General features: G+C 43.6%; 1 protein-coding gene across 3 annotated transcripts; it reads left to right on the forward strand.

Annotated features, from left to right (window-relative positions):
- Positions 1 to 2,504: 2,504 nt before the first annotated feature.
- On the forward strand, positions 2,505 to 12,886 carry LOC128436940 (E3 ubiquitin/ISG15 ligase TRIM25). Of its 3 annotated transcripts, none has more exons than XM_053418893.1 (9): positions 2,505 to 3,121; positions 3,701 to 3,796; positions 5,262 to 5,342; positions 6,062 to 6,214; positions 6,855 to 7,014; positions 7,180 to 7,218; positions 7,668 to 7,745; positions 8,492 to 8,569; positions 9,509 to 12,886. In XM_053418893.1, the coding sequence occupies exons 1-9, from the start codon at positions 2,534 to 2,536 to the stop codon at positions 10,060 to 10,062; spliced, it is 1,827 nt and encodes a 608-aa protein (XP_053274868.1). In that variant the 5' UTR covers positions 2,505 to 2,533; the 3' UTR covers positions 10,063 to 12,886. The 3 variants fall into 3 exon arrangements, with proteins under 3 accessions (XP_053274868.1, XP_053274869.1, XP_053274870.1); XM_053418894.1 differs by having other exon boundaries at positions 8,495 to 8,569; XM_053418895.1 differs by lacking the exon at positions 7,668 to 7,745.
- Positions 12,887 to 12,910: the final 24 nt, after the last annotated feature.

Consider the following 12,910-nt stretch of genomic DNA (forward strand, 5'->3'; position numbering starts at 1 on the left):
CATTTTTCAGTGTGTTTCCTGTCGCGATACGCTCGCGTCAAGCGGAAAAAATAGACTCGACGCCGAAACGATCGCTTCACGGCGCTAGGCAGCCGCGGCACAACGCTACGCTTCAGCCTCCGGTGTGTTCAGCGCTGCGGTTTAACATGGGAGTGGATGGGAGCCAGAGGATTGGCGCTGCGCTTACGCCTCGCTTCGGCGTCGCTTCCGCGTCCGGTGTGAACCCGGCGTAATGCAGAGGCGGCGGAATTGGAAGGTCCTTCTGCGCATGCGTTAAATGCGTTAAAAAAAAAAAACGAATTAATCCTGTAATTTAATCATAACGCGTTAACGCGTTATTTTTCACAGCTCTACAAAAAAGATAATATATTATTACTTATTCTTCATTAGGGTGTTTGATTCATTTTTAAAATATAAGTTTTTGTAATTTTAGTAACATAATAAGTTTTTTTGCTGCACCTTTAGGAGACTGATGTTAATTATACTTTTTATTGTTCTTCACAACATTATTCATATTTATAGTCTTCTTTATTTCATTTGTTGTTCACTCTCAACTTCCTCTTTTCTAACTTTGTGATGTACAGTTTTGCAGTGTTTTTTTTTTCTGTTCATATATTTAGATTTTTTACATTAAATGTGAAGCTCATTTGTTATAATTTGCTTTTGTTTTGAAACTCTTACTATATTTTAATCTCACTTACAGTATTAATGACTTAGCTTATGACCTAGTTTATTTTCCAGTTTAATTTTAAATCTTAAATTTGTCTTTTTTGCATGTCAATCTTTATTGCATCTTAATGAGACACTGAACAGATGAGATTAAAAACACTCCAGCTTTTATCGAGTCTCCTTAAATTTGTCTTTCTTGTGTCAGTGAGATGTTGTGATGTGGATGATTCAGGTTTGGTATAAATAGCTACTAGAGATGATTTCACAGTCCTACAAACCTCAGTTTAATCTACCACCATCAGGCTCAGCAAGCATGTAAGTGGAAAGAGGAAGGAAGGTGGGGGGGAGGGGGGTGTTTAACAGTTAAATGTATCTTTATCTTACAGAATCTGTCTTTATTCTCAGCCTCTTCTGTGTTGTAGGTAGACGTGTCTGTGATGTGACTGAGTTTCATCTTGTGCACATTATTTATCTGTGGACGTTTTTCTTGTTTGAAGTCACAGACGAGAGCAGCAGCTACTATGAGTGTAACTGCAGCAGCCAGTGGATTTGTTGTCCTTCTTCTCACTGTTCATACAGTTTTTATAAGATATTGTCTGAAGCTAAATGAGATTTCAATTGTTCATAAAATAATTACAGTCTTTTTCAAAAACTTGAGAAATCAACTTTATATTATACAAGAGACTGTCATTGAGAAAGTACCTATTTCCACTGACTTACAGTATTTCGCTTCATAATGACAGTTCAGAACCTCAGAGTCTCACTTTGACAATATCAGAGCTGTCTGAAGAAAAGTAAAGGTAAAAGCCCCAGGACATTTTTGCTTCAAATTCAGAGTAATAGTATAATTAAAGTCCTTTAACTCCTAGACTTATTTCACCTCATTATGACAGTAACCAAGTGTTTTTAATCTTAAGAAATATATTTTGTATCATTCGTTTGAAAAGGTGTTATGGATAAAGGTTGATTTCTAGTGTTCTGTATTACTCAGGTCACACATTCATTACATTTCCCTTCTTCTTTATTTGCATGTACAGTAATTAGTCAAAATAAATTGAGCATATAATACAAATTTGCCTTTTGAATAAGTATTCTGCAAATGACAATTTTGAGATGATGAGTTATTGTTTTGAGAAAGTTTATTTCTCCATAAGGATTATTTCATAAAAGTGGTAGAAATTGGGCTTCAATAAAAATGTACCCAAAGACTGAATGAATAAATAAATATTGCATAGGCTAAACTCACTTGTCCCACATTTTGACGATTGGTTTTATTATTCAAAAACTTAAACCGAAGTAAATTCAAAACTTCCAGTGTAAGTACGTCATAGTATTTGTGGCAGTAGTTTAACTAGTAGTCCAACAATATCAGTCTCATGAAGAACTTATAGCTTATAACTTATAGCTTTTATCCCTCATCAAAGATAGCAGAATAAACTCATTCTTGTTGGAGGGGACAGCAACTTACAAACCATGGCTTCCCTGCTCTGCTGCACCCTGCCCTCAGTCATCATCATAATAATGAGTTAATAAGTCATATTAATTAGATATTAATTCTCGTTATATGACTTACAGGATCTTTATTTTCTGTTAAAATACTGTAAAATACAAAGAACAAAGGTGAATTCATTGAGAGAAATCTGTAAAAAGTGTTTGTTGTATTTGTTTTGATATTATTTGCTTACTTTGGGTGAACTGCTCCTTTTCGCTGCCTGTCAGACTGCACTGAGGGCAGCAGACGGAGGGCGGCTGACATGGCGGAAAGGCTGTTCCTGTTTCCCGGACTCCTCCCCCCGTTCCACACCCAGCAGCTGGAACCTCTCCGGGCGGACGGAGGTCACGGAGCCCGGCGGAGGAGGAGGACATGGCCCGGGCCAACATCTCGGTGACGGAGAGCCAGTTCCGGTGCCCCATCTGCCTGGAGCTGCTGAAGGACCCGGTGTCCATCCCCTGCGGACACACCTACTGCATGGACTGCGTCAACAGCTACTGGGACCAGGCGGAGTCGGCCCAGCTCAGCTGCCCGCAGTGCCGGGAGACGTTCAGCCCTCGGCCGGTGCTCCGGAGGAACACGGTGCTCGCCGAGGTGGTGGACAAACTCAAGCTGAGCGAGATGGTGGCGGCGCCGCAGCTCTACCTGGTGGGGCTCGGGGAGGTGCCGTGCGACTTCTGCCCCGCGGAGGGGAGGCTGCGGGCGGTCAAGTCGTGCCTGGTGTGCCTGGCGTCCTTCTGCGAGCTGCACGTCCTGCCGCACCGGGAGGTCGGCACCCTGCGGCGGCACAAGCTGGTGGCGGCGCTGGAGTGCCCGGCGGAGCGGCTGTGCGCTCAGCACCGGCTCGGCCTGGAGCCCGCGGGCAGCGGCACCGAGGCGGAGTGGAGCGGGGACTGTCTGCTGTGCGAGGCCGATCAGGAGGAGCTGCACGGGGGGGACGCTCAGAGAACCAGGAGACAGGTGAGAGACAACACCACAGACTCTGATGTGTCCTCTGTCAGGTCCTGGAGCTTCATTCAGCAGGTTCCTGTAAAGTTTAGAAATTCCACAGACTGTGAAGTTTCAGAGACTTTAAAATACAAACCTGAACTCTGTGAAATATTTTATTCCGTCTACGGGTCCCTGGACGTTTTAACACGTGAGGAACCATTTCTAAAAGTTAAGATATCTGATCAATAGATATTAGATTTAGAGCTTTCACAAGATACCAGGTGTTAGAATAAAAACACTATAGACAACAAACATTTCTATTTAATGTGTTAATAAATAACTGACGTGACCAATACATGAACTCGTTCATCGTTCTTCGCTGCATCGATCAGTTTGAGTTTTGTTGACTATGTGTTTTTAAAGAGAGTTGTTTGTGTTGTTGAAAGTATAACCTGCATCACCCTGTGTTTGCTGTGTTTGCTAAAAGTCATAAGTCCGATAAGTCCGTTAGTTGTTGTAGAACAATATTCTAGAGAATGTCGTGAAATAAACAAAAATCCTGTCTCTGTCATGTTATCTAATAATTGTGTGTCTGTGTGTGTCTGTCAGCTCCAGCTCCAGGAGTCTCAGCGGATGTTTCAGGGGAGGATTCGGATCGGAGAGCGAGACATAGAAGAGTTTCAACAGAGCTTAGAGTCCCTGAAGGTGACACACACACACACACACACACACACACACACTCATCCCTGCTCGTCCAGGTTTTTAATTTCATAAAGCAAAGATGTTTCGGAGTGATAGCGAGTCATGCATTGGGGGCGTGGACACCGTGTGATTGACAGCTATGGCTTCAAGTCGGATGTCTACATTTTCCGACGTCCTACTTTAAGAAGTGCAAAGGAGCACCACTCCAAGTCGGAGTTCATCGCTTCTCACGGTTTGTTTACTATTGACGTCTTCCCATCTCCAAGCAGTGGAGCGCTTTGAAGTCTGAACACAGACATTTCAAACCAGGGGGGCGGTGTCCTCTGTCTGGCTCCACCCCCCTACTCCTCCAAATATGGTCTCTTCTGGTTTCGATAAATCCAAGATGGCAGCTCACAAACCACTGGGTGACGTCATGTGATAAACGATGATCTCAACATGGAGGGAAGATATCCATGCAGCTGTTGTACGTTGTAATGTAAACAGTGGTGTGGTGCAGTGGGAGCTATTTAAAGCACATTGAGGTCAAAGTTACAGAAATAGACTCGTCTTGACATTTATGCAGATGTACGGACACAACACACCATCGCCTCTCTGGCCTCAGGACTCATTTCTCTGTCTCCATTCCCTCGTCTCTGCCACTCCCTCCGTCTTCCAGGAAATCCTTCCCTCCTCCCTCCTCCCTCCTCTTGAGCTCTATCTCCGTCCGTCTGCTCTGTGGCTGCTCGGGCTGCAGTGGAAAACCACTTCATCAGCTCACGACAGCATCACACTCACTTTGACCTCGAGTCGTTTTCTATTCTCCGTTCTGTGGAGGATCATTTCTGAACAAAGTCACAGGAATTTTGTTTCCTCACAGACAAAAATAAACATTCACATTCACACCTGGTGAAGATAAAAAGACCCTGGTGGTTATTAGCAAGATGATCAATGTATTGACAGAAAAAGTTGGGGAATTGTCGTTGTTATGCTTCAAACTATAAGCAAACCTTATTCCATGTATGAAAGTGTATGTAGGAGTTTCACTCACTTTATCTTATATATGATATTTTCTGTTGAAACATCAAGGTTTAATTTGACACAATAATATTTGCTGTTTCTGAGAAAGTGACAGAAAAGTCCTTGTGGGTTTAGATTTAGTTTGAAATCAGTGTTTTTGTCGATGGCCGCTGTGGCCTAGGAGATAGAGCGAGTCGGGGGTTCGATTCCCTTCTCCTCCAGTCTGCATATTGATGTTCCGTCCTTGGGCGACACACTGAAGCCCTGATTCCTCCATGTGTGAAGTGATGAGTAAAGTGACTCTATATATAGACGCTGTGTGTGAAGGAGCTGATGTTCAGAATTCTCGAGTTCATCATTTTGTCCCGTGAGTCTAAGTTTATTTCTATTCACAGTTTATGATATAGGTTGTGTACCACGGTGTCTTTAAGTACGAGTTTGACTCTCACTGCTGTTCCGTTCCACTCAGGTGTCAGCGTCGGCTGTTCTGGAGGACGGGGACGCTCTGTTCGCTGACATGTCCGTTCGTCTGGAGAAGACTAAGGCCGAGGTGAGGGGGGGTCTGGAGTACTGGTCAGTGTCGGTGTGAAAGCAGCAGGGACCGAGTTTAGAGCCGGTTCAGCGACTGGCTGATTTGATCCTTTCACACACACATTGGTATCAACATCCTTTGCCAAAAGAAAAACTTTTATTTTACAGTATAAACAACTCAGAAAATGTATGCATTTATGTAAATCTTCCTAATTTAAGTTATATATTTGGTTATATGAGTATTTATCATAAAGTTTATGGTTAAACTGTTCAATATTCAGCCGTAGTTACATTTCTGTGTCATAGGAGTTTGATAATGAAATCTAAGGAATCTTTGCCAATTAAAAACAAAATGTGTCCGCAAATATTTTGGTATCAGAAGTTTGTTACTTCCGAATATCAACACTGAAAATCCTTATTGGTCAGGATTTAGTAGTTTAAGTAATCACAGTGAGCCGTAAAAACCAGGATTTTTACCATTTATAATACTTTTCAACTGCCAAATGCGTTCGGTTCTTGTAAAATTATAATTCTTATATTCTTGTCAAAGTGACCTAAGTCGAATCTTGACCGTAGTATATTGACTCTTTCGATAAAACAACAAAAACTATGAAAAAATCCTGGAACAATCGTCCACACGTGTGAGAGAGTGTGTGTGTCAGAAGGTTCCTGCTCGGGGTTTCTGTGGTACACCCGCCGTGCTGTACGCGCTCCACATCATCTGCTCCTGTGCCGCAGGTTCGAGCGAGGCTGGAGGCCAAGGAGCGAGCGGTGGTGGGGCGGGCCGAGCGCGACATCGAGATGCTGGAGAAAGACGTGGAGGAGCTGAGGAGGAGAGACGAGGAGATCAGTCAGCTGCTGCAAACGGTCGATAACACACACTTCCTGCAGGTGAGGGGGAAAAAGAGAAGGGGAAAAGGGAGAGAGGACAGGGGGGTGGAGGAGGAGAAGGAGGAGAAACTAGGGAGAATAAAAATATGTGGATGAAGCAAATGATCTGCAGCCATCCAATAAACCCACAGTGAACTCCTTTTAGTCTTTTGTTTTTATATCTCTACAGATAATCGGTTTGAAAAATGATGATCGACCCGGCCTGATGTAGAATGAGAGGAAACGCATGAATAAACAGCTGTTGTTTAAAAGAATAAACCCACAAGCAGCCAGCATCACTTTACAGGACATTAACTCTAATCACTTTTATCCTCCGAGTCGTGAGAGGTTCATACCAAAAGACAAGAAATGCATCGTTGATTATTGCATTTGAGATTCATTCATTAGATCTAATGCACCCTGGAAACTAAGAACTCACCAGAGTGCATTGGAGACACCCAGAGAGATTAGTCTGTAGAGGAGGGATGGAGCAGAGGAGAGAATGAGTCAGCAGTGACCAGTGGAAAAAGACGGCACCTGCCGAGGTGCTATTTTCAAATTCAATTGCACAAGGAATTAAGAAGGGGAGGGGGGGGGGGGGGTGGGGGTGCTGGGATGCAGATGTGACGCCACGCTGTATTTTCCGTTCTTTCTCCTTCAGGCGGCTCCTCTGCTGTGCGGCCCGGTCGCCACTGGTCGGCCCTCCAGAGCCCTCAGCCTGCCCACTGAGGCCTTCAGCGGCGCCCGGGGAGCGCTGTGCCACTTCCGCAGCCGAATGGAGGAGCTCTGCAGGGAGGAGGTGGACAAGATCAGCCGCGCAGGTACAACAAATGACCCGGAGACTGGAAGATATGACACGATACAGTAATACACACACAGAACACTCCCGGTGGCTCGTTGGGTCATTTTAAAGTCTTGAGCATCTGCTAATAAAAGGATAAAGTACATTTATGTTTCCTAGTTTAACAATTTGTTTTCTCCCCCAGTCAATGAGAACTACGTGTCTGGTGGAGAGTGTGTAAAAGGTAAGCATAAGAAACATGATACACACACACACAGACACACACAGACACACACCCACACTGTGACAGGTCTGACCCATTTTTACCAGGCTGCTGTTTTGACATGATATTTGACACTGTGAGGGACAGTGGACGAGGACGGAGCGATTGTCTGATCCAACACCGGGATCATCTCCAGATCCTGCTCCGTCCTCATCGGTTCAGTTTGGGTGGAGGCCATCGAACTCAGTGCAACTCCAATTTACTTCAACTGATCAGCAAATCCTGTAAACTGTAACATCCCTGTCCCAGTTGTGCTCACTCACGTACAGATGACTTTTATTGAAAACAGTCCACAGCGAACTGGGACAAATGGGTCACGGTTAGGTCATTTTGTTTCGTTGTTATTTGTTTTGTTTACATGTTTTGTTGAATATATATCAAACACCATTCGTGTCCATTGTATTGGGGAGGTGGCAGAAATCAGTGTGTGGAGAACAGCAAACCTCAGCACACGCAACTACCTGCAGGTCCACATGCCACCACAAGGGGTAAGTGGAAAAATGTGTGTGTGGGGTGAAACTAACCTTTAACTTGTACAAACATCAAATTATTAACATTAAATCCGCAATGTGTGGGATTTAAAAATGTGTACGTTGGTGCCAGGAGGATATCCCCCCCCCCCCCCCCCCCCCCCCCCCACACACACACACAGCTCTGACCTTGGGAAACAGACCAAAATATCTCAATAACTAATCGATTGGACAGTTCACAGTGAAAAGTCTTAAAGGCTGGTTGGAGTGGAAATGGTCGTCATCTGTCCGATATCTAACATGCTAACACGCTACACAAACATGTGGGAACATTGCAAACACATGCTACACATCAGTGTGTAAGAACCATCAACACAAAACCACTTGTTAAGATGTTTCTGATCCAAAAACTTGTACATATAGCGACTTTAATGTTGTTAACATTGTATTATTAACTGTCCCGTCTCTGTCACAACAGTAATATTCAAAAACTTCTAAACACTTCTCCAGTCTTTGGTGGCTGACCTGTGGCCCCTCCCTTCACACACCCACACTACCAGTCCCTCCTCAGTGTCAACACATATCTTGATGTACTGCTGCAGTGCATGTAAGAGCAGCTTTTCCTTTGTCATTTGATTTCCATATTAAAATTCTTTACTCCCCCCTCTTCTTCCATATTCCTATGTTCTTCTTCTCTCCTCTAATAGGGACAAACGTCTTTAACAGCATCTCTCTTTGTCTTTTTGTCATTTGTCCTTCTCCAGCAGTGCCCGTGTCATTCCCTCTGTCCTCTTTGTCTCTGCAGCCGGCTGATCAGAGGATGAGGGCAGCTTTCCTCAGGTGTAAGTACTCCATCTTCTTTTAGGGCAGATCCTCCACCCATTCTCCTTCTGTCACCCTCTGCCTCTTCATTTAATTGTCTCTCTCCCTCTCTCTTCTTCTCTATGCATCGCTTCTCCTCTCTTTCTATCTTCCTCTCCCCCTGTTGCACCCATTCAGTCGGACTATCCTGCATGTCATTCCCCATCTTGCTCTCCCGTCTTCCTCCTCTTCTCTTTCTCCTCTCCATGCTTCTAGTTCTGCACATGATGAGGGTCCAGCCGGGGAAATCTGAGATCCCAGTCTGGATCCTCATCAATGATGGATGTCAAATGGCTTTCATACTGTATTTGTGACATCCAGGTCCCTCATTAAGACCGACGCCTTGCCCCCGTAGAAACAAGCCTTCTGACACGCCGACAGTGTAGCAGCAACTTGTTAGGCATCAATAACTCATGTGGTCACCGGAGGATTAAGGTCACATGTATCATTTATCCCCGCTGTGCCAAAATGTTAGTTGAAACAATGGACCGCTTAACGTGATGCTGTCGGTGTGGGGCCCCACTCGCTTCTTGAACCTGGGGACAAGAACCCAGAGGATAAACCTGATTAAACTTTTAAATACCTGAAATCGCACTCTTACAACTCCTGATTAAACAAATGAATGATTTAACTGAAGGAGGGAAATCCTGTTAAAAGAAAGCAAACAAAGGAAATATATAAAAACAGATTTAGAAATCTACCTAACTTCCAAAAACAGAGTGAAAACTAAATCTAGGTAACTGCTCTACTACAGAAACAGAAACACATCCAGAACAGCTGTTTCTAGTTTGTCTATCCAGACACTTATATATCAGATGTGAGTGTAGAAATCAGTAACTAAAAACAGCTCAATGTGAGATAATAAGAATATCTCTCTGTCAGTTTCTATTTCTGCATCAACTTCTTTTCTTTCTTCTCAGTTTCGTGTCGTCTGTCGTTGGATCCAGACACAGCCCACCCGACTCTGATTCTCCTGGAGGGGCCCCAGGGTGCCCACTGTGGCGAGGAGCCCCAGTCCTACCCCCCTCACCCGCAGCGCTTCGATTCAGTGGCTCAGGTCCTGTGCAGGGAAGGCCAGTTTGGTGGTGCCAGTTACTGGGAGGTGGAGTGGAGGGGCGGGGGGTGGATTGACATCGGCGTTACTTATCGAGGTATCGGACGCAAAGGTGGCGGGAAGCCCTGCCTCTTAGGGCGCAACGAGAACTCCTGGCGGCTGAGGTGTACTCACGCCGGATATGCCGCCTGGCACGACAACCGTAAGACCACGGTGGCCGCGCCGCCCTGCCCCAGGATCGGCGTGTTCCTGGAACGCCAGAAGGGAGTGTTATCCTTCTACAGCGTGTCGGACACAGTGGTGCTTCTGTACACGTTCCGCTGCCTGTTCTCACAGCCGCTGTACCCGGCCTTCCGCCTGGACCTGGACTCCACCCTGATCATCTGCCCTCATGAGCGAGGCAACGGAAACGTCACCTAGCGCTCCCTCCTGCCTCCTCCAGGAGCCCTCATTCACAGGGACTCCTACAGAAAAGGGCTGTTCACTCTGCTTATGGATATTACTCAAACTAGGGGGTTGGTGAAGTGGGAACAACATCAGGAGGAAGTATCACAGTCAGGAATCAGACTTTCATTCTCATTTCTGTGTCTCGTGGCAAAAACTGATTTTTTCTTTGATTGCAAAATATTCTTCTGTTGGATGAGTTGAGCTGAGCTGAGCTGTGAACACTGTAGCTGATCTTTTTCACAATATGCCTTTTTCACATTGTACGTTATGACCTGTTCCTGCATAGAACTTAGAAAGGCTCATTTATGTTACGGTGTCCCTGGAAGCTGTGGAAGTGTGACATTAGCTGTGTCACATTTCAGGGGCCACATCCTTTCTGCATTTGAAGACTGATCACTTCACAGCAGTGCAACTAGATGGTCCGGTTCCGAAGACTCTTCAAGCTGGGACGATAAGTGCGTCCCACCAGTCCCAAACGATGAGGGATCCAATCAGTGGATCCTTCTTGGGTCAGTCCATCCAAGGAGTCATTGCACAAGTTAGCACTGCCGGTGGCCGTACCGCAGTTAATCTCAAGCTAACGATGCAACCGTGAGAGGGAGACAAGCTGGTAATGCAAATAGGGAACTAGACCGTCTAATTTTGGTTCGGCCTTTTTGGTCTATTTTGTCCACAAAGGCCTTCAAGTCCTTAAAGGATGTGGCATTTGATTTGGGACAAAGCTAGTGAGGAGATAGGTGAGATATCTGAACCCTGAAACTGAAACACCTTATTGTAAACCAGCCATCATCTGCTCTACTATTTACATCCTGTCTTATCCAACTGGGACATCTCCCGAGTAGGAGGCCTGAAAAGGTGCATCACATCCACTTCAGTGGTTTACTACTCAAAAGTATTCACCGTGGTATTGTCATTGTGGTAAAAGAAACGAGCTGTATTTATGGATAATATTTTCTAACATGTTTTTTATTTACCTCAGTAAAACGAGTATAGGCAACCTCATGAAGGAAAAGTGGCTTCAGTTTCAGATTTAGAAACCGTAAATGTCATATTGTGGCGAAATGTTTTGCATGAATTAGATATGTAGTTTAATATTTTGGAGATTTGTTCATTCAGTCCAGAAGTTTAGATTGATCATGGAAGTACTCTAGTAAACTAGCAGCTGGTTAGCTTAGCTTAGCACAAAGAATAGAAATAAAGGGAATCTGCTCGCATTGCCCACATCTTCTTGTTTTCACATTTGACAGTGACATGTTAGTTAATGGACTTTACAGGTGCTGGCAGCAGGCTCCCTATTTCCAGTCATTATGCTAAGCTATGCTAACATACAGTAATGTTGGCTTCAGATTTACAGTGGAATCTCGAGAATGATTTAGATCTTTTTTTTAATCTAAAACTCAGCAAGGAACCGAAGAAGCATAAAAACCAAATTGATCCTTTCGAGCCATATTTACATTACAGATCTTCATTCGCAATTTCTGTACAGCAAGTAAGCTTCAGCTAGCAGCTGGTTAGCTTAGCACGAAGACTGGCCAGGCTCGTTCCAAGGATAAGAAAAACATCGACTTCACTTGAGCTTCATCACTGTGAAAGTCAGTTAGCATGAGGTGGTGGTAGCTTTTCAAGTTGGCTTAAAGAGAGTGGTGAGGGGCTGTTCAGCTGCAACCGGACACTTCACCACTAGATGTCCCTTAATTCTACGCACTGAACCTTTAATGCAAAATATTATTTTTAGGATATGTTAACATTGCAGGTCTTTATTACCAAATTCAGATTTCTGATAATGTTTTATATTGTCTCCATTGTGCTAATGCTGGTGCAACAGAAGCCATTACACTTTGGTCATAAATTTGACCTATGGTAAATTATTTTAAAATGTTAACTATCATTTACTTAGCAAGACTCAAAATTCTATCCTGTCACGTTTAAATCTCGTATCCAATCACGTTTGATTCTGTTATCTTATTTTTATTAATTCATTTATAAATAATAAAGAGTAATTTGGGGAAATTAGTGACATACTGCAAATTGTATCTGTTGTCACATTGTCAATAGAACATCAGATGGATTTTAAATGTCAGGAAACAACAGAACAAGAACTTGATCATTTTAAATCTGCGACTGTTTCTTTGAATGTAGCATCACAACAGACAGGGATGCACTTGCAGAGCTAATTATAACTTGAGTGCAAGAGTGAGCTTGTCTTCTGTTTGAATGGATGTCATGTCCTCTGGCCACAGCTTTTCTTGGGTTTTTTCATCAGCTCCTTCTATTTAAATCTGTTCCAGAGAATTGTGATGATTTGACCGAGCACTGTGTAAGGCCTTTATGTCAGGAATTATAAAAAAACACACAACACGATTATTCCAGTTACATGTAACTTAATAACTTTATATGCATTTATGCAAGGCATGTTCAAAAAAAGACAAAAATCCTATTCCTGCTGTGTTACACAGTTTAATACAGCAAATGTCAAAATGTATTACAGCAATGCTACACGAGCAGGTGTAGAGAATTAATTTGCCGACCTCACTATATCTGGCAGGTCATTTACGTAAAGAAGTAAAGAAGATTCTTTTTTTTGCCATGAAGTGCATTATTCTACAAGCTGAATGATTGTACCATTAACTGAGGTGTTGACTATTTAACTTTATCTCCTTGTAGCATTTTCACCTCCTGTTTACTCACTGTGCTGTTGTTCTTTAACGTGACTGTAAAATATGTTTTATTCGTCTGAGTGTCGCTTTTTCCAAGATGAGTTCATTCAACATTTGCAATAAACCGATCAAGGTCTGAATGTGAAGGCTGAGGTATCGTTTTT

Source organism: Pleuronectes platessa, chromosome 3 (assembly GCF_947347685.1).
Source record: "Pleuronectes platessa chromosome 3, fPlePla1.1, whole genome shotgun sequence".
Taxonomy (NCBI): Eukaryota; Metazoa; Chordata; class Actinopteri; order Pleuronectiformes; family Pleuronectidae; genus Pleuronectes; species Pleuronectes platessa.